At 41.2% G+C, this 20,421-nt stretch overlaps 1 protein-coding gene across 1 annotated transcript; it reads left to right on the forward strand.

The window, feature by feature from the left end:
• The first annotated feature begins 10,476 nt into the window (after window positions 1-10,476).
• Window positions 10,477-11,436, forward strand: LOC114682168 (polycomb group RING finger protein 6-like). The gene is given in 1 exon segment (XM_037198785.1): window positions 10,477-11,436. A coding segment is annotated over 1 exon segment (960 nt).
• The last annotated feature ends 8,985 nt before the right edge of the window (window positions 11,437-20,421 follow it).

The raw sequence follows: 20,421 nt of genomic DNA on the forward strand, positions 1-20,421 counted from the left end.
ATTAAGGTTAGAAAAATAGAACAGGCAGTGATGGTGCACACCTTTGGTCCCAGAACCCAGGAGGCAGAGGCAAGTGGATTTGTGTGAGTTGAAGGCCAGCCTGGTCTACAGAGGGAGTTCCAGGACAGCCAGAGCTACAAAGAGAAACCCTGCCTCAAAACACCAAAAGGAGGGGGGGAGAGAAAAAGAAAGAAATTAGAAAAATAGAAGTGAAACAATCACTGTCTGAAAAAGATATGATTCTGTTTGTAGAAAACCCTAATGTTACATCAACAAAGTATTGGATGATGCGCTTGGTGGCACATGCTTGTAATCTCATCACTTATCCACCACCTCACAAGTTCTGGTGCAGGGAAAACATAAGTCTGAGGACAGCCTAAACTCTATAGGGAGAACCTGTCTCAAAACCAAAGTGAAGCAAACAAAGAAGCAAAATGATTGGAAATTATAAACTAATTCGTCCAGGTTACAGTCTAAAGCACAAAGCATCACACAAAAATGAGGTCTTTGAAATGGAATCCAAGAGCACAATCTCACTTACAGTATCTGTTTAAAATATCTAAGAATAAATGTAACCTGAGATGAAAATGTCTATAATTTAAACTGTGAAAGAAATTTAAAAGAACAGAAAAATGGAAAAACATACAGTACTCATGAAAATACCCTCATGATCAAACTGAACTACGGATTCAATGAAATCCAAACTAAAATGCCAATAACAATCTTTCTAGACCTTAAAAAAAGTTTTGTTCTTTTCTGAAGGGAAACAGAGAAAGAGTGGATCTGGGGGAGAGGGAAAGTGGAAGAGGTGGAGGGAGGAAAAACTTCAGTAAAAAAAAAATTATAAAACAAAGAAAAATTGATTTTAAAAAAGCAGTCAAAGAAATATTGAACAAAAAGAGCAAAATTACACTACCTGATTTCAAAATATATCACTAAAACTATAGTAAACACCATGGTCTTGGCATGAAAATTCTAACATAGACCAATGGAAGAGAAGAATCCAGAAATAAATCGCCATATCTACATCCAAGTGATTTTCAATAACATCATTTAAAACACTCATTAGTACTGTCTGGCAGCACAAGCCTGTAATCACAGCTACTCTAAACACTGAATTAGAAGAATCACAAATTCAAGGATACCCTGAGTAATTTAGTGTGAATGGGATTTTCCAAAAAGAAAGCGTGCTTCCAACTTAAGGTAAATTTATCTCCATTTACTCAGTAGAGATACCCAAAGATTTGGTTAACACACTTCTTAACAAAATCATACAAGATTTCAATCTCTGTTAATAACAATATTATTATTTTCTTATTTAACACTAAGGATATACTTCCTTGGAAGTTCTTGACTAACATGCAAGAAGCCTTTAGTCCAACTCCCCCTGTATTGCAAAATAAACAAACACAAAAGAGAGAGAGAGAGAGAGAGAGAGAGAGAGAGAGAGAGAGAGAGAGAGAGAGAGAGAGAGAGAGAGAAGGCAGGCAGGAGAGAGAGAGAGAGAGAGAGAGAGAGAGAGAGAGAGAGAGAGAGAGAGAAAGAAAGAAAGAAAGAAAGAAAGAAAGAAAGAAAGAAAGAAAGAAAGAAAGAAAGAAAGAAAGAAAGAAAGAAAGAAAAGGGAACCAACAAGCAAAATTATACACTGGAAAAGAAATAGTCTTTTGCAATAAATGGTGCCAAGGAAACTGGAGAGCCAAATGTAGATTAATGTAACTGAATCCCTTTCACCACTTACAGAAACAAGCTCGAAACTGATTAAAGACATTTAAATGTAAGTCCTGGAATGATGGGAGTAGCAGAAGAATACACAGGGTGAAGTTCACACTATTAAAATGGATATGGGTATTTTTAGACAAGACCCAAATACACAGGAAACAAAATAAAATATAGACAAATAGGAATCATATCAAACTAAAAATATTCTATATCACAAAGGAACCACCACCAGAAGAGACAAACTACAGAATGGGAGGAAAATATGTGTAAACTGCGTATCTGACAAGGGTAAAAACCAGAATATGTAAATATCCCAAAGCTCAAGAAAACAAACAAAATTCAGAACTGAAAGTGTCTTAGTTAGAGTTTCTATTGCTGCGACAAAAAAACCATGACCAAAAATTAAGTTGAGAAGAAAGGGGTTTATTTGGCTTACACTTGCACAGCACAGTTAATTATTGAAGGAAGTCAGGAAAGGAACTCAAACCGGGCAGGAACCTGGAGGCAGGAGCTGATGCAGAGGACATGGAGGGGTGCTGCTTACTGACTTGCTCCCCATGACATTTCAGCCTGCTTTCTTTCTTTCTTTTTTTTTTTTTTTTTGGTTTTTCGAGACAGGGTTTCTCGGTGTAGCTTTGCGCCTTTCCTGGAGCTCACTTGGTAGCCCAGGCTGGCCTCGAACTCACAGAGATCCGCCTGTCTCTGCCTCCCGAGTGCTGGGATTAAAGGCGTGCGCCACCAACGCCCGGCTCAGCCTGCTTTCTTATAGAACCCAGGACTACCAGTCCAGGGATGGCACCACCCATCATGGGCTGGGCCCTTCCCTCTCAATCACTAATTGAGAAAATATCTTACAGCTGGATCTTATGGAGGCATTCTCTCAACTGAGACTTCCTCCCTTCAGGTAACTCTAGCTTGTATCAAGCTGACATAAGACTAGCCAGCACAGAAAACTAAGTACAATGGTTCACCTCTGTATCTCCTAGCACTCAGGAAGCTGAGGCAGAAAGATTGTCAATAGTTTGAGACCATGCTGGTCTATATATGGAATTCCAGGACACTCTGAGATATAGAGTGAAACATTATTTTTTAAAATATAATCCTGGGGTTGGGGATTTAGAAGGGGTTGGGGATTTAGCTCAGTGGTAGAGCGCTTGCCTAGCAAGTGAAAGCAAGGCCCTGGGAAGCCTCTTTCCCTTTAGGACCCTGTTATGCCGTTTTACACACACACACACACACACACACACACACACACACACACACACACACGTTCCTTTCTAATGCTCTCCCTCTCATCTCAAGGCCCAATCAACGGCATCACGGCCATTTCTCCTAGTAAGCATCATTTTCACTGCTGCTACAGACTTGCACTGTGGCAGCTAATGCCTTTTTTGTTTTGTTTTTGCTGTATATTGCTGTGGATTTGGATCCTAAATTCACAACTTGAAAGCTGACTTTTCTACAAGTGCTGGTGTAATCTGAGTTAATCACTTAGATCCAGAGACTCCCCTCCTGAGGCCACCCCCCTGTTGTAGAATATATTTTTTTAACTCATGCCCAGAGATAGAATATTATTTTAAGATGTGTTACATTTGTTTATGCTGTAGAACATTTGTTCAATGATATAAAGATGTGTTGCATTCTCTTATGTTGCATTTTTTTAACTCTGTGAAGCTGTGTTACTTTGCCTGTCTAGAACATCTGATGGTCTAATAAAGAGCTGAACAACCAATAGTGAGGCAGGAGAAAGGATAAGCAGGGCTGGCAGGCAGAGAGAATATATAGAAGGAGAATATATGTAGGAGGAAAAAAAGGAACAAGAACAAAGAAAGGAGGACTTCAGGGACCAACCACACAGCCAGCCACAGAATAAAAGTGAAAGTACAATCACAGAAGTGGCCAGGTGGTGGTAGCACATGCTTTTAATCCCAGCAATTGGGATGCAGAGCCAGGCAGATCTCTGTGAGTCTGAGGCTAGCCTGATCTGCAGAGCAAGATCCAGGACAGGCACCAAAACTACACAGAGAAACCCTGTCTCGAAGAACCAAAAAAGAAAAAAAAAATCACAGAAGTAAGAAAAGGAAAAAGCCCAGAGGCAAAAAGTAGATGGGGTAATTTAAGAAAGGCTAGCAAGAAACAAGCCAAGCTAAGGCCTGGTATTTATAATTAAAAATAAGCTTCCATGTGTGATTTACTTGGGAGCTGGGTGATGGGCCCCTCAAAAGAGTAAAAGAGCAAAACAACCAATAACATATTGGCATGCCAATGTGAGCTGCAATTCCATGTAGGGCCTGAAAAAGCTGAAAAAAAAAGAAAAAGGAAAAAGGAGACGGCTCCTTTAAGAGGCACTACTGTTCAGCTGGCAGGGCAACACTAAGTAAAAACAGCAAACTAAGTAAAAAATAATACCTGCTTGTGGCAGCGCAGGTATGGGCTTCCTTAAGCGAGGAAGGTTGAATGCAGTTCCCAAAATGCACCCCCAACCAGACTGCAAGCTTAACACTTCGCTTTCACAAACAGAGAAGCAAGAGGAGCTAGCAGCCAAAGCTACAAGCCAAGGTTCACACCGTTCAGCAATTTAAAGCCTCATGCAGTCAAAAAAGGCTAAATGATATGCAATAAAAGAGGTCCAGACACACACACAAAAACTCTAAACAGGTTCCAGTGTGTTTTATAATGTGCATAGGCTTAAGAATGAAATAAAATGAGTATGGACAGTCATAGTAAGAAATAAATAGTTTTAAAAAACAAAGTCTTTAAAGAGACAGTAAAAAGAAAAAAGCCACACAAGACAGGATATATACAGGGAATTTGTATCCTATATAGTATTGTGTTGATTTTGAATTTTTTGAATGCTAACAAGCAAACAACAGCTGCTAGAAGACATGGGATTGTGAAATGGACTGCTAAATTGAACCAACCTAGATACTTTAGGAATCCTTTAACTTTAAAAAATAAGTCAACAAATATATATGTTAAATGGAAATCAAAAATGCTTTGGAGCTTTGTTCCCACAGGAGACAAGAGGTTGTGGATTCCTTCAGGAATAATATGGATCAGGTTTGATCAAGGGAGACCTCCTGAACCTTGATGAGTGATATCTATTAACAAAAATTATAGCTTGTTTTCCCAGGACTTGAAGATTATCTTAAATATTCTCAGGGACCCTAAGGATACTTCATCCACAGATAGAAGGAAGCAGTTTGGAGAACATGATGCCCACATTCCCAAGAGGGGTATAGGAGGTTTTTGGTTAATTGGTGGGTTATGGGTATTTGTTATATTTAGGGGAATATAGTAATGATAATAGGGTAGATTATTGAATCTACTTTAAACTAAAACAACAACTATTAATCTCAAATATTTTGTATTTGTATGGACTTTTGTATATTATACAAATTTGAGGTCATTTTTGTTACAACATACTGTATATGTTTCTACTCTTGTTTAAAGGACTTTTGTATATTGATACAAATTTAAGGTTGTTTTTGTTACAACATATTGTATATATGTTCCTACTCTTGTTTAAGGTATAATACCTATGCAGTTTATTTAAAAATGTAAAGTAAAATTCTGGTTTTTGAAAGCTATTATTAGGAACTATTCAGGATAATCAAGAAATACAGGTCAGTAGTTAGTCAACTATAACAACAAAATTTGTAAATATGTTGGGTATGCTTTCTAGATCATATAGAGATATATTTTAGATAGATAAATAGTTTTCAAACACTTCAAAGACCCACAGAAAGTAGCATTTAAAATTTTTGTTAACCTAGAGATTTTCATGACAATGAGACACATCTGCTCTGGCAGCACCAATTTACTTCAGAGATGATGGGCACTGAAAAAACTCCTTATGGAGTTTGCTTTCACTGTGGTAACATTAGCCACTGGGCAAAGAAACTGCTCTTGCCTTTGACTGCTGACAATGTGCCATACAGACTTGACGTGCAGGACATACAGGAAAAAGACTGTTGAACTTTGCAAAAACAAGGCAGGGCAGTCCTTCAAAATTCCCGATTCACAGAAGAGTCTGCCAGATACTCTACAGGACACAGAGGAAAGTGACTGCTTTGCCAATACAAGGCAGGACAGTACTTCAATTTTCCTGCTTCACTGAAAATTTTGCCAGATATTCTGGACATGTAGGCTGAAAATGGATACCCTAACCTTGCAAAGTAACTTTGGGTGACTGTCCAGGCAGCCAAATGTCTCTGTTGTTAGATAATATTACATCCTTTTGGTTCTTTAATGGAGATGAAGAACAGACAGTTATAGCTACAGTTTTCCTTAGTTATGACAGAAAGTAAGTTAGGTGTAAAATTTTGGACTCACTAAGATATGATAGATAATGCATTATTATCTCTGAATATGCTAACTACAAATGGACAGAATATTGTAAATGTAATTCTTATTTGATAACTGTTTTTGTTGTATATAGTTTTATTATGTTAAAGTTAAAAACTTTTATTTTTATTTAGACAAAAAGGGGGAAAAGTTGGGGAATATTATTTTAAGATGTGTTACATTTGTTTATGCTGTGGAACATTTGCTTTATGTAAATAAGTGTTGCATTCCTTTATGTTGCATTTGTTTAACTCTGTGATGTTGTGTTACTTGGCCTGTCTAGAATATCTGATAGTCTAATAAAGAACTGAACAGCCAATAGTGAAGCAGGAGAAAGGATAAGTGTGGTTAGCAGGCAGAGAGAATAAATAGAAGGAGAAATCTGGAAAGAAAAGAAGGAACAAGAACAAGAAGAGGAAGACTTCAAGGGCCAGCCACACAGCCACACAGCCAGCCACGGAATAAAAGTAAAAGTAAAATCACAGACGTAAGGAAAGGAAAAAGCCAGCCGGGGGGTGGTGGCACACGCCTTTAATCCCAGCACTCGGGAGGCAGAGCCAGGCGGATCTCTGTGAGTTCGAGGCCAGCCTGGGCTACCAAGGGAGTTCCAGGAAAGGTGCAAAGCTACACATAGAAACCCTGTCTCGAAAAATCAAAAAAAAAAAAAAAAAAGAAAAGAAAAGGAAAAAGCCCATAGGCAAAAGGTAGATGGGATAATTTAAGAAAAACTGGCAAGAAACAAGTCAAGTTAAGGCCAAGCATTTATAATTAAGAATAAGCCTCTATGTGTGATTTATTTGGGAGTTGGGTGGTTGGACGCTCAAAAGAGCAGAGTAAAAACCCCCAACTACACCCCCATTTACACTGAATAGATAGACTAAGTTAAAAAAAAAAAAAACTTCTGAATGAGGTTCAATTTACCTACAAGTGTTTTAGAACAGAAAAGATGAGTGAACCTGCTAAGTGGACAGGGCAGCACTTATGAGTGTTGTGACAACTATTACTGTTGCTTTCCTATCCAGCTGGGCCTACTCTGCTGAGTAGGAGTAAAGTACACTCCAGAGACCCTTGTGTGTGGCCAGCCAAATGTCAGTGTGAGGTTCATACAAGACTAAGTATGGCCCCTTTCTAAAGATGCTGTGGCTATGACATCCTGAGTCCTCAGTTACCTTGGCTATGTTTCGGTTCTTTCTCACATCCAGTGGGAAACAGGAGATCACATTACATCAAACAAAGGTCCATTGTTCACAACTCTACCAAAAAATAAGAGAAAGAGAAGTCAGTAGAAGGAAATATTTTTGTTTATAGTACTCCTAGAAGTCAGAAGACAAATCCCCAGTCTCTTTCCATCTTACCCATAAAAGTATTATAATTTACAGGAAAGGTGAAAGAAAGGATATAAGCATTGTGTAGATTCATCAGGAAACCAAAACTATTAGAATTGATAGTCTCCTGGGAGATGAACTATGCCATTAATGCCAAGGGTCCTGTGGGCTGGTACCTAGTCACATTCCCAGCATAGATTTTTTCATAAAATGCTAATTTTGAGGGTTCCTATTATAATCACACCTTGGAACTCAGAGACTGAATGCTTAATAGAAATGAAAGAGAGAACATTTTATCTTATCTTGCTACATTCCACATCATTTCACCCACACAAGAGATCCTGCAGCTCATTCAGAAATTTAAAGTGCCCTGTTAGGTGTCTCAAAATAAAAAGTAAAAATGAGTATATAGTTCAGTGGTTGACGACTTGCTGACCATGAACAAGACCCAATTTTGAATTGACAAAATTCAATTTCTACTATATATACATATATATGATATGTCATATATAAAACAAATTATACATAATAATCATACAACCCAACAACGGGGAGGGGGAGGTAAAGGGGAAAAGAAGAGCATAGGGAGGGAGAGGGGAAAGAGGATACAGAAGAGAGAGATGAAAAGGGGGAGAGAGGGAAAGGAAGGGGAAAAGAGGGGCTCAAGTAACAGTTAGATTTCCAACCTTCCTCCATGGACTGTTCTTAACAATGTATATTTCGAAACAGAAACTTCATATTTTCTAGAAGGAATTATTTTGGATGGATGTAATTTGCTACAGAAAGATATATTTAGTGCTCAAACAGAAATCTTTATTACTCCTAATGCAACACCACATGGAATCTAGCTCAATGCTCTAGGCAAACAGAATATTACTAGGGGAATGGCAAGATTGCCTAGAAGTTGTGTGTTCTCTCTCCTGTACTCACAAGATAGAAGGAGAGAACCAATTCTCAAGTTTCCCTCTGACCTTTACAGTAGTACATGTCCGCTTGTACACATATGTATATACACATTAAATAAATAAATAGATAGTTAAATAAATGTAACATGCCTGCTACACTAGAAAAAATATTTTATTAGACTACAGCAGGATTTTAGTAGTTTTTATGAATCCTTTGAAAAGGAAAATTGAGTGAGGTTCCTTTAAAGCAGGCTGCAGACTTCCAGGATGGCTTCGAACTCAAGAGATCTGCCTGCCTCTGCCTCCCAAATGCTGGCATTAAAGGCATTTGCCACCACTGCCGGTTTAGCTCTGAAATTTCCGACTGCTTTAGATGAATGGGTTCTCAGCACCCCTGCAGATTCCTCACATTGGTTCAGCTAGCAGCCTCATTTCTCTCCTCTCCCCTCTGTCTCTCTGCTTAACTGGCCGATCTCTTTGCTTATTGCCACTTTGCCTTCCTATTTTGTGTGTGCTCAGCTTTCTCTTTGTGCTCAGCACCCCTTTGCCTTGTGGTCTTACCTACCCTCGTCTCAGTTCAAATTGCCTGCCTTTTGGTCTTACCTCACCTCGGGGTCTCGCATTGACTGATGTCCCTGACTTCACCTTGCAGTGGTACCAGGATTCCTGATCTTGGCTTCCCTGGAGGTCTCTTCGCATTGACTGATGTCCCTGACTTCACCTTGCAGTGGTACCAGGATTCCTGATCTTGGCTTCCCTGGAAGTCTCTTCGCAGAATCCAGTTTCACATTCTAGTCTCTAAGCATAACTTCCTGGTCTCGCCCCCTCGTGCCGCCTCGAGCCTCTAAGCGCCTCCCAGTCTCACGTTGCTTCACGAGATCGCCTCACTTCCTGATCTCAGGGTCCATTTTCCCTGCCTTAACAACCAGTCTCGCCTCGCAGACTCCGGAGTCTCATATGGTCAGACTCCAGGGTCTCACCTGGCCTGACTCCAGGGACTCACCTCGCCTGACTCCGGGGTCTCATCTCGCCTGACTCTTGGAACTCATCTGCCCTGAATCCAGGGTCTCATCTTCCTGAATCCGGGGTCTCATCCTGCCTGAATCTGGGGTCTCATCTCGCCTGACTCCGTGGACTCATCTCACCTGACTCCGGGGAATCATCTGGTCTGAATCCGGGGTCTCAACTCACCTGACTCCGGGATCTCATCTCTCCTGAATCCGGGGTCTCATCTCGCCTGACTTCGGGGACTCATCCGGTCTGAATCTGGGGTCTCATCTGGCCTGAATCCGGGGTCTCATCTCACCTGACTCTGGGGACTCATCTGGTCTGAATCCGGGATCTCATCTTGCCTGAATCCGGGGTCTCATCTCACCTGACTCCGGGGACTCATCTGGTCTGAATCCGGGATCTCATCTTGCCTGAATCCGGGGTCTCATCTCACCTGACTCCGGGGACTCATCTCGCCTGACTCCGGGGACTCATCTCGCCTGACTCCGGGGACTCATCTCGCCTGACTCCGGGGACTCATCTGGCCTGAATTCGGGGTCTCATCTGGCCAGAATCCGGGGTCTCAACTCACCTGACTCCGGGAACTCATCTCGCCTGAATCCGGGGTCTCATCTCACCTGACACCGGGGACTCATCTCACCTGACTCCGGGGTCTCATCTCATCTGACTCCAGGAACTTATCTGGCCTGAATCCGGGGTCTCATCTCGCCTGACTCCGGGAACTCATCTGGCCTGAATCCGGGATCTCATCTGGCCTGACTCCGGGGTCTCATCTCACCTGACTCCTCATCTGGCCTGACTCCCGGAGTCTCATCTCACCTGACTCCAGGGACTCATCTTGCCTGAATCCGGCGTCTCATCTGGCCTGACTGGAGACTCATCTGGCCTGAATCCGTGTCTCACCTTGCCTGTCTTATCTTGGATGCTGACTTTGCCTCACCTCATCTCCAGATTTTGCCTTATTTCCTCGTCTTGCCTCGCCTCCACCCAGGATTTCGCAGGTGGTCTTGACTCAAGGTCTGGCCTCGCCTTGCCTCACCTAGAAGAAAAGATACTCTTTCCATCTCTTCAGGTCTCACTCCAAGGTCTCTATCTCTTTGTCTTGACATCTCGACCTATCTGTCGCCCCTGCCTTACTTCTCATCTCTGCCTTACATCAAAATCTGACCATGCCCTTGCCCAGTTTGTCCTCTGCCAGGCCAGCAGAGAACAGCCCAGAGGTCCAAGAGGGCAGTCTGGATGCTGCCAAAGCAGAGGGAGCAGAGGAGGCCTTGTGGCCTGCACGCCAGAACTTGCCCTCTGCAATCACCACAACACCTCTAGCTGGCAAGTATGACCACTCCACCAGTGGGAAAGTGGGGACTCAGAAATGCCTGGCATCCCAGCCTCCTAAGAGTGGAAAGGAGAAGGCAGCGGTGGAATCTGACCAGGAGCGCCTCGTTTCTCTCTCGGAGCTGACTCCGTACATCTCCTGTTCTGTTTGCAAAGGTTATTTAATAGATGCAACAACCGTTACAGAATGTCTTCATACCTTCTGTAAAAGCTGCATCATAAAACATTTTGAACATAGCTATAGGTGTCCAAAATGCAACATTGTAGTGCACGAGGCCAAACCTCATAATCACCTGAGGTCGGATCCACAATTACAAAACATAGTCTACAAATTAGTGGCAGGTCTAGAGGAAAAAGAAAAAAAGCAAAGGCAAGAATTCTATAAAGAAAATTGTCCAGAAACACCAAAACCTGATGCTGTTCCACAGCCAGGTCCTTCAAGCAAAAGAAACAACTAAGGAGTTATGGACTAGTGCCTTAGTTCACATGAACCTGATACAGCTTTCGTACTGGGTTCTCTGGGCACTAATGCAGACACTGAGCATTTTAAACCACTGAAAATGAAGTTTGTGCAGATCTCAAGAAATGCAACCATTGGACATATAGAAAAATTTCTCAAAAGAAAAATGGGCCTTGCTGAAGCTTATCGGGTAGATATCACGTGCGGTGGTCAGTTGCTGAAGGACTTTCAAACTCTACAAGAAGTCCAGTGTAGAGTAGGGGATGCTGGGATGCAGGGTGATTTGCTAATGCTTTGTTACAGTATTGTGCTTTCCCCTCTGAAGGTGACTTGCTAGGGGTAGTCTGAAGGGACAGAAAGTAAGAAGGCCTCTGCAGAACTGCATCTTACTGAAGAGTTCTAGAAAACATGGAATCATTAGACTTTGTACTGTTTCTGACACACCTGTATCCTGCACCAGGCATCCTAGCATTTATAGGTACAGCTTAGGACAATGGAATGCATCCATTTCACTACAAACCATAGAAAGCACTCACAGCTTGAGAAAAAAAAATCGAATGTCAAATTTTAAAATTCTTTATGGTTTGGAATACTTCAAAGTTGTTTTTTGATAACTGGCCTTAAGAAAAGTTGTTTATAGTTTCCTCCACTGTTGAACTGGCTGTGAGTTGAACAATCCATGCTACATTTTTCTCTCATCACAGGCCTACATTAGGGACAAACCAGCCATGGGTTTAAACTTTTAAAACAGCCAAAATGGACGTTCTTAAGTTAATTATTTCACTTGTTTGTTGCAATATTAGAAGGCTAAGTAACTTCTCATTCAGATTGGTTGTTGAAATTTTCCTCTGTGGGATGGCATCAGGTGGTTTTCCTTTTGGAAAATGAAGTTTGCTTTCGACATGGATATTCAAAGCCAGTCTTTTTAAATTGCAGAGTAAACTTGCTGTCATGGCCAAAATTATTGGCTACATTTTTATGTTCTCGTCATATTTTGAATTTAGCATTTTTACAACTAGCAACCCTCCTGAAGAGATGCTATTCAGTTCTAAAAGGTATGAATTGTTTTGTGTAAAGAGACTGTCTTCTATAGGGTGTATGGGTTGAGCCATAGACCTTCAGTGTAGTAGCACATTTTAACATGTCTTAAAATAAGAGGTATATCTTTGTCATTTTTACACACCATAGCTGTTATCAGTGGTAGTTGATACTTTGTAATGACACCACTTCTGAAATGTAAAAGTTCATGTGAATCCGGAAAGTTACAGAATATTTACTTAGTGTTTCTTCAGTAGATCATCTTTCATTGATTGAATATTTAAAGCTGAATTTTGTATTATTTTGTTTCATTGGGTTAAAAATAAGAGTGTTTCAAAGTTCACTATAAAAATGAGGCTTCAAATTTAAACACTATTGCCGGGCAGTGGTGGCGCACGCCTTTAATCCCAGCACTCAGGAGGCAGAGCCAGGTGGATCTCTGTGAGTTCGAGGCCAGCCTGGGCTACCAAGTGAGACCCAGGAAAGGCGCAAAGCTACACAGAGAAGCCCTGTCTCAAAAAACCAAAAAAAAAAAAAAATTAAACATTATTTTGCCCCAAATTAACATCCTGGTGCTTTCTAAAAAATATTTACAGGATCTGTTTCATACAAAAACTTTAAATTTGGTTAGGAATGGCAATTGTAAAGAATTTGTGAAGTAGTTTGACATAGTGGCACTTACCTGTATTCTCAGCACTTTGGAAGAGTAAAGAAGATGAGGATCATGATCCTCTTCAGCTATATAGAGAGGTAGCATTCTCTATATTAAGAACTTTTAGGCCTACCCGTCAGGAGGTTCTAAGTCATTTGGAGTATGTGCTTACAAGGAAATTGTGCCTCTTACTCTTCTGGCTCTGAGTTGAACATTCCATGCTATGTTGTTGCCTCACCACACGCCCAAATCATGGACCAACAAGCCATGGGTTTGAACCTCTGAAACAGTGAGCCAAAATGGACATTGTTAAGTTAATTATTTCACTTCTTTGTTAAAATAATAGAAGGCTAAGTAAGTTCATAGGCTTATATTTATAAGTAATGCTGAGTCACCAGTGGGTGAATTGTAGTGGATTCTTGTTATAATTGCATGCTATTGCAGTTTCCATTTTAAATGTAAACTGGCCTCTCTCAGGCATTAGTAACCTTATACAATTTTTACCTCTGTCTCCTTCCAGGTTTTCAGTGTAATCCATGCAGATAGCTACTTGATGCAACAATACCCTGTTGACTACCTCCCTATGGGACAGCTTGCAAGCTACTGGGCTAACCCGAAGACCTCCATACCTGGCATCCACTGTGCACATAAGCCATAGGAAGAGCCTCTCAGTCACAGTGTGAAACCATAATTGGTACCCATTTAGTGTTGTTGCTGTTGTTGCTATTTTGTATTGTTTCCTGCCCACTGGTTGAACAGTTAATCACACATGCTTTGCTACTGCTTTTCTTTAAGATTTGAGGTAAAAGATTCTGTTGTTTCACGTGTATGGCTCTCTGTGTTTTGTTTTGTTTTTTGCACTTCATTTTCTGTGTCATGATTGACTGACACACTGCACAGTAGCTCTCTTGGTGAAGACTTTCTTAGACAGTAGCTTTATTGGTAAAATAAATAAATAAATAAATAAACCAGCGGTCAAACAAGAGTCACAGACTATCTTCCACAACCAAATACCCTGGAGCTCTAACAAGGCAGGGCTAAGACCCAAGGATTTCCAGTGTACATATCCCAGTGAGGGTGTCCACGTGGTACTCTTGGTCATTTTGAAACGGACCTACTAGTACAATCAAATTGAGTCTACTCTCAAGGGTCGTCTGTGCTCCAATGGTTTGTTCCAGAGAGACAGAAGGGAAAGGGTAAGCTCCAGTGAGGAGATGTCTGGTAGATACTGGGCGGCTGTAAGGACTGGCAGATTGCATGAGAAGGACTCACATTCTGACCACCCACTAACATGGTGAGGCGGTAGATGAGGCTGGAATTTTTCAGCCTGGCAAAATCGGAGTGTCTCATTCACTAGGGAGAGAAGAATCCTCACAGGCCACAGTGGCACTGCCTTCCCTTGCCCCAGAGTCTCATCATGTTCTGACCTTTTCCCCTATGGCTTCTAGAGCAAAATGACAAAAGACTTAATGGTTCCCATTAAAGACAGAAATATCCTCACACCTGCCCCTGGGAGCCTGAGGTTACAGAACGGAACTGCAGGGTGCTCAGGAGCTCAAGGGACCTTGCACAAGGATCTGGCCCTCCTTGTTTAGGGATGGTTTGATCTAAATCAGATGAGATCCACTGGGTCCCCCTGAAGAAGGTAGTGGCTGCCTAGCATTGGGTACCATGGAACCCTCAAATGGAGGCCACCACTCACTGGAGGAGTTCCTGGAAACCTTAGGAAGTTGTTGGGTGAGCATCCCAACACAGAGGAAATATTCTTTAAAGCCAATTACATGCAGAAGCTACTCTAAAGATTTTGCCTTAAAAGGATGGAGGAAGGTTATTCTGGTTTTTTAATTCTGTCCTTTGGGAGGAAGGGTTACAGGAAGGCGCTGGCCTACAGGAACCAGGTAACTTCTTCCCCTGACTTTCCTCTTAGGAACCAGGAAGATAAAGGAAAACCTGCAACTTTGAGGGTAAAAATCAGGAGTCAGGGATGGGGGACACACAAGCAACTTACAGCACCTATGAACCTAAAGGAAATAATAGCAAAAGAAAAAATCCTGCTGCTCTGGTGGCCTCATGTCAATGGGCAAAAATGATGAATTTTTAACTTTAATTACTGAGCAAATGCCACATGTAGGGAACACAGTGTTCCTCCAGATTACTTGCCAATTTATAAGTGTTAGGTCACAAAGGTCAGAAAAATTTGGTAATGCTGCTAACAATGTCTTACTTAAGGGGATGGGCCCAATCCAGGCTGGGTTTTTTTTTTTTTTAAGTTTTCTTGAGACAGGGTCTGTAAACCAGGCTGGCTCGAACTCAGAGATCCACCTGGTTCTGACTCCCGAGTGCTGGGATTAAAGGTGTGCATCACCACCAACTGGCTTCCTAGGCCAGATTCTTATCAGGCAAACAAAACAAAACCTAAGCTCAGCCTCCCTCAGAAATCTAGTGATGTGGGTTTCTGTTTGTCAGTAATGCCTCCCTTCTCTGCCCCAACAGTCAACTGCCACAAGCAAAATACATAGTTCCTGATTAAACCAAAGAGCCTGTGTCAGCTCAAAGGCCCCACTGACTACCATGTAAAGTCCATTTTCTCTCCCACTGAGCTTCTGCTCTCCACGCTCATGCCGGTAGCCCAGCAGTTTTTCCCCCAGTAAACTCTGCTTCTACCCACGGAGTGGTCTACTTCAGAGGTTTGACTGTACCTTGCTTACAATAAACAAACCACTAGTGGAGACAAATGGGAAGCCAATATCAGACATAAACATTTTAATACTAACATGATAAATGATCCTCATATCTATAATGTAGAAGTAAAATTTTCAAGAATTTATATACTTGGATTCCACTGGAAATTTATAATCTATTATAAATTTTTAAATTATATAATAATTTAGTGAAGCATAAAAAAATTTTAAAAGTATCAATTGTGTTTTCTAAATGTACAACATACATTATAGCCTAATGTTAACAGTTATTCAGCTGTACCATCAATGAGGTCAGTTTTGTTATAACTGGGCAAAATTTAAAGCATGTGCTGCCTCTAATATTTGAGATAAATAAATGTAATACAGAGAGAATGCAATGCCTGCCCATCTCGAGTAAAGTGCACTGTCCTAGTATACACTCCTGTGTGGTGGTAATCTAATTGTACTGAAATATTATTTTGATTGTATGTTAATAAATAAAGTTGTCTGGGGGTCAGAGCTATTAGAGCCATAGCAAGAGTGTGGCGGTGGTGGCACACGCCTTTAATCCCATAGATATCTGTGTGTTCAGGGATATAGCCAGCATTGGAGACATATGCCTTTAAGACCTAGGGGGCTGTACATTCAGACAGTGACGAGGCAGTCATGTGTTTGTGTTTACAACCAATGAGAAGGCAGAACAACATACTATAAAAAAAAAACGAACAGACAGGAAGTAGGTCTCTTTCGCGAAGCTGGGACAGCAGGAGGAAGGGTGAGATTTTAGCTCTGAGCTCTGACCTCTTGGCTTTCTCCTTTACATTGTTTCTGTGTTTCTTATTTAATAAGACGGTTAGTTACATCAATACTCCTGTGAAATGTGCTCTCAAAGATAAAGATGCACTGATAGAGTAAAAATAATGTGATTTTGCCACTTACAAACTGGCTTAATAAAATAGGATCCCATAATCCTTCAATTAAGATTGTTAATGTAGCTCATTGTAAATAAAGCCATCTTTCATTAGTTTATTAGTTTAAAAGTAATAAAAGCCTATTGAATAAGTTTGACTATCCAACTAGTTCTCCATCTATACACATGCCTACCTATAATAAATACAGCAAATAGTGCCTCTTACAACTGCTGACATACATGGAGGAGTCTATACCCACTATTCAATATCACTGGCATTAGTGACTCTATTAGTCATAAATATCTAGTAAATATCTTCCTTTTGCCTAGCCTGCTCTGTCCAGTGCCTCTTTCAACAGTTTGCCTGTTGCAGCTTGCTGTACATCCAAAAAGACAGCCCACCTTTTCTAGGATGTCCATAATGTCCATAAATGGCCTGAAACCTTATCATCAGACACAATCATTTCATATAGGGTCTTGGGGACATTTGCTTTTCTCCAGGGATACAGCTATGGCATTCCATTCATGGTGAATTCTTCCAAGAGGATTCCCCTGACACACTCAGTGAGGAGACTGCTGAGGAGATTAGCAAACCACAGAAATTAAAAGTGCCTGTCCAACCACACTGGGCTCTGCAGAGTGCTCAGGAGTTCTCACAAATACGTTGCCCTCTCTGGTCTAATGGTGCCTGTCCAGACCAAGGTGAGGTTTATTAGGCCACTGGACAGAGGGAGATGGCTGCCAGACAAAGTAGCTGCTGAACCTCACTCCTGCCCCCTTCCTCCGCTGCTTCAGGTGACTGCAAATGCAAAAAATAGAAAGGGGACTGAACTTGAATTTCAAACACCAGGTCTGGGAAGAACAATCTGAGCCCTAGGTTGTTAATTTATATTCACCCCTACATAAAATAAATCACATACATCTATAATATTTAAATATATTATGGAGAATGTATATTTTATGATATGTAACTAAATAAAAGCTATTTTCCATAATTAGATGCCATTGTAAACTCAAAATCTGCACACTAATTTACATACTAAGCTGCATTTGGTCATGCCCGTCTATAGGGCCACCTATTCAGGAAGCTGAAGCTAGATCATTTGAAGCCAGAGTTTAGTTTATGATATTTCAAAACTTCTAACCTCAAAGTAAACTAACTGCATAATTAAGAAGTACATAACAAAATAATTTTGGTACTGACTGGTATTTGAGCCTCTATAACACATTGCAACTGTAAGTTTCTAAGTGCATCAACTCATAAAATTCATGGGGCTAATTATAGGAAGGATCAAATTACAGTATCTGGGCATCCCACTAAACTTAAAGACATTTGCCCCCATAATCCTTAAAAGTTAACCAAACAGCTGTGGAGCCTGCATGGGACTGGACTATAGGCCCTCTGCATAAGAGAGACAGTTGTGTAGCTTGGTGTGTTTGAGGGGCCCCTGGCAGTGTGATCGGGATCTATCCCTGGTGCATGAGCTGGTTTTTTGGAGCCGGTTACCTATGGTGGGATGGACACCTTGCACAGCCTTGATGCAGGGGGAGGGGCTTGGACCTGCCTCAACTGAATGTACCAGGCTCTGCCAACTCCCCATGGGAGGCCTTACCCTTTTGGAGGAGGGGGTGGGGGCTTGGGGAGGGAAGGCCGGGGTGGAGGAGCAGGAAGAGGATGAGAAGGGCATCTGTGGTTGGTATGTAAAATGCATAAAAAACTTCTTAATAAAGAAAAAAGTTAACTAAATATAATATAGACACAGATAGCTTAGCATGGTGTCTCCCACCTATAAATTACCTTCACTTGAGAGATTGAGGAGGAGTGCTGTAGAAAATGGGAAGCCAACTTTGGTCACACTGTGTCAAAAAAAAGTGTTTAGACCAGTGTGGTATCATATACCTATAATTCAAGAACCTGGTAAGTAGAAGAAGAAGGAGGACCATGAGTCCAAGTCATCCTAGGCTATATAGTAAGTTCCGCATCAGTCTGGGTACAGAAAGACCTGTCTTAAAATACCAAAGAAAAATGGTTTACGTGGAGGCTGGGTGTATAAATCAGTGCCCTGAAGCCCGACTACCCAAGAAAATGTTATTAAAATTACTAGTTCTCTTCAACTAACAAGCAGCAACCATCTTGTTCTATTATCTTTTGCTAACCTGATCTGTTTAGAGGTCTCTCCACAGCCTTTGCGCATCACATCAGCACAGGCTGCAAAGGCACCCCTCACAGCTTCTCAGTCCTTCCATGAGGTACAGCAACGGTGTTGCAGTCACAAAATGTATGCGCATTAGTTTTGAACAAAATCTACTTTTCTACGGGAATGCAGGTAGCATATTACATTAATGACAACATCTTCCAAGGAGGGTCATCTGATACACTCACCAAGTACATTCAAATCTAACATCTTTCAGAAACTTTTGAGTTTCGAAGGTAACATATTCATTTACACAGTTTACTTATTTTTTTTTTTTAGAAAGAGATCAATGGTCATTATACATAGGACTGTAAGGTAAAACTTGACAGTAATGTCTTTGATAATTTTGTATCCAAAAGTCTCTCGACCACACATAATGGTCATTATTTGCTTTAAACCCTCGTATAAAAGAAATCACCCTCTTGATATCATGCCATTCAACATTCAAAAACTGACTGGCTGTTTATCCAGCCCTCTCAGTGCCAGAGGCTCATACAGAATTTGAGCACACAACACTCCATACACAGTTGACCATTATGCTTTGGGCCATGGAAAAGCACCTCATTATCTTGAGATTGCTACTTAGGCATCCTTACAACAGTGGAATAAAACCAAGGCCTGCTGATAATATTCCACCTGCACAACAGGGTGCCCTCCTCTATCTTCAGTACCTTGCCAATGGATGATGTCCTCCTCCCTCTGATACTGAAACTACCAGAAAAATCCACGGGATTAATGACACGAATAATACTAGGAGTTCATAGGATATGAACTGGGCAATACCAACTACGGTATGTAGTGGTACTTGATAGAATATTTCTGTCTTCCATCCCTCAGCCAGGATGTCCATAATAAAGGATGGGGCTAGAGAAGACACTATGCTCAGCATCAGACAGTTATCTTAGCACAAGGTAACTTGGTCAACAAATGCTTCCATCTACACATGTAATGTCACCTTTTAACCTAGGGATTTAAAAGCGTCCACTTTAAGGTCAAACAGATTCTGAGTCTCCTGCCTCACAGATACCTAAATATAAAGTATAACCAGACAAGCATTCTAAGGCCACAACACAAGGGTCACCAGGACAGTATAAACATTACTGTTAGTAACCATTTCACATATTTCCTGATAATAACCAAGTCACACATTTCCCTTCTCAGGAGTACTCAGTGTCTCACTGTTAATAGGGTATCCCATGTAGGCTAGTGGTGTAGTTCATTGGCAGACTGCTTGCCTATCATGCACAGGGCCCCAGATTTAATCCCCGAAACCACAAATGATCATCCCATAGAACTTTCTTGTAACAGCTTTTTCTCAGATAGATGGTTAAAATGAGATCCTTAGTGGTTTTTTCAAATAACTTAGTCCTTCCAAGTTCCAGTCAGTAAAATGGCTATGTAAATGGATACTCTTTTTTGTCCCAGTTCTTTTTTCTTTTTATTACTGTTTTTTAACTTTTATTGATTCTTTGTGGATTTCACATCATGCATACTGATCCCTGTCCCTTGCATCTGCCCTCTGCCCATGAAACCTTCCCCAAAAAACAAAACAAAACTTGAAAGAAAAACCAAAAAGCAAACCAAAACGCACACACAGAGACAGAGAGAGAGAAAGAGAGAGACAGAGAGACAGAGAGAGATAGAGAGACGGAGAGACAGAGAGAGAGAGAGAGAGAGAGAGAGAGAGAGAGAGAGGATCTCAAGTGTTCATTGCAGTGAGTCATTGGTCTGGCTGGAGACCTCTGGTTTCTGCTACACCACCGCCACCGGCCCTCACTGAGACTCCTCTTGGATATCCTGTTGTTGTTCTGTGTCATGGAGATCCTGCTGTTTGGGATCTGTAGGT

Source organism: Peromyscus leucopus, chromosome X, assembly GCF_004664715.2.
Source record: "Peromyscus leucopus breed LL Stock chromosome X, UCI_PerLeu_2.1, whole genome shotgun sequence".
Classification (NCBI taxonomy): domain Eukaryota; kingdom Metazoa; phylum Chordata; class Mammalia; order Rodentia; family Cricetidae; genus Peromyscus; species Peromyscus leucopus.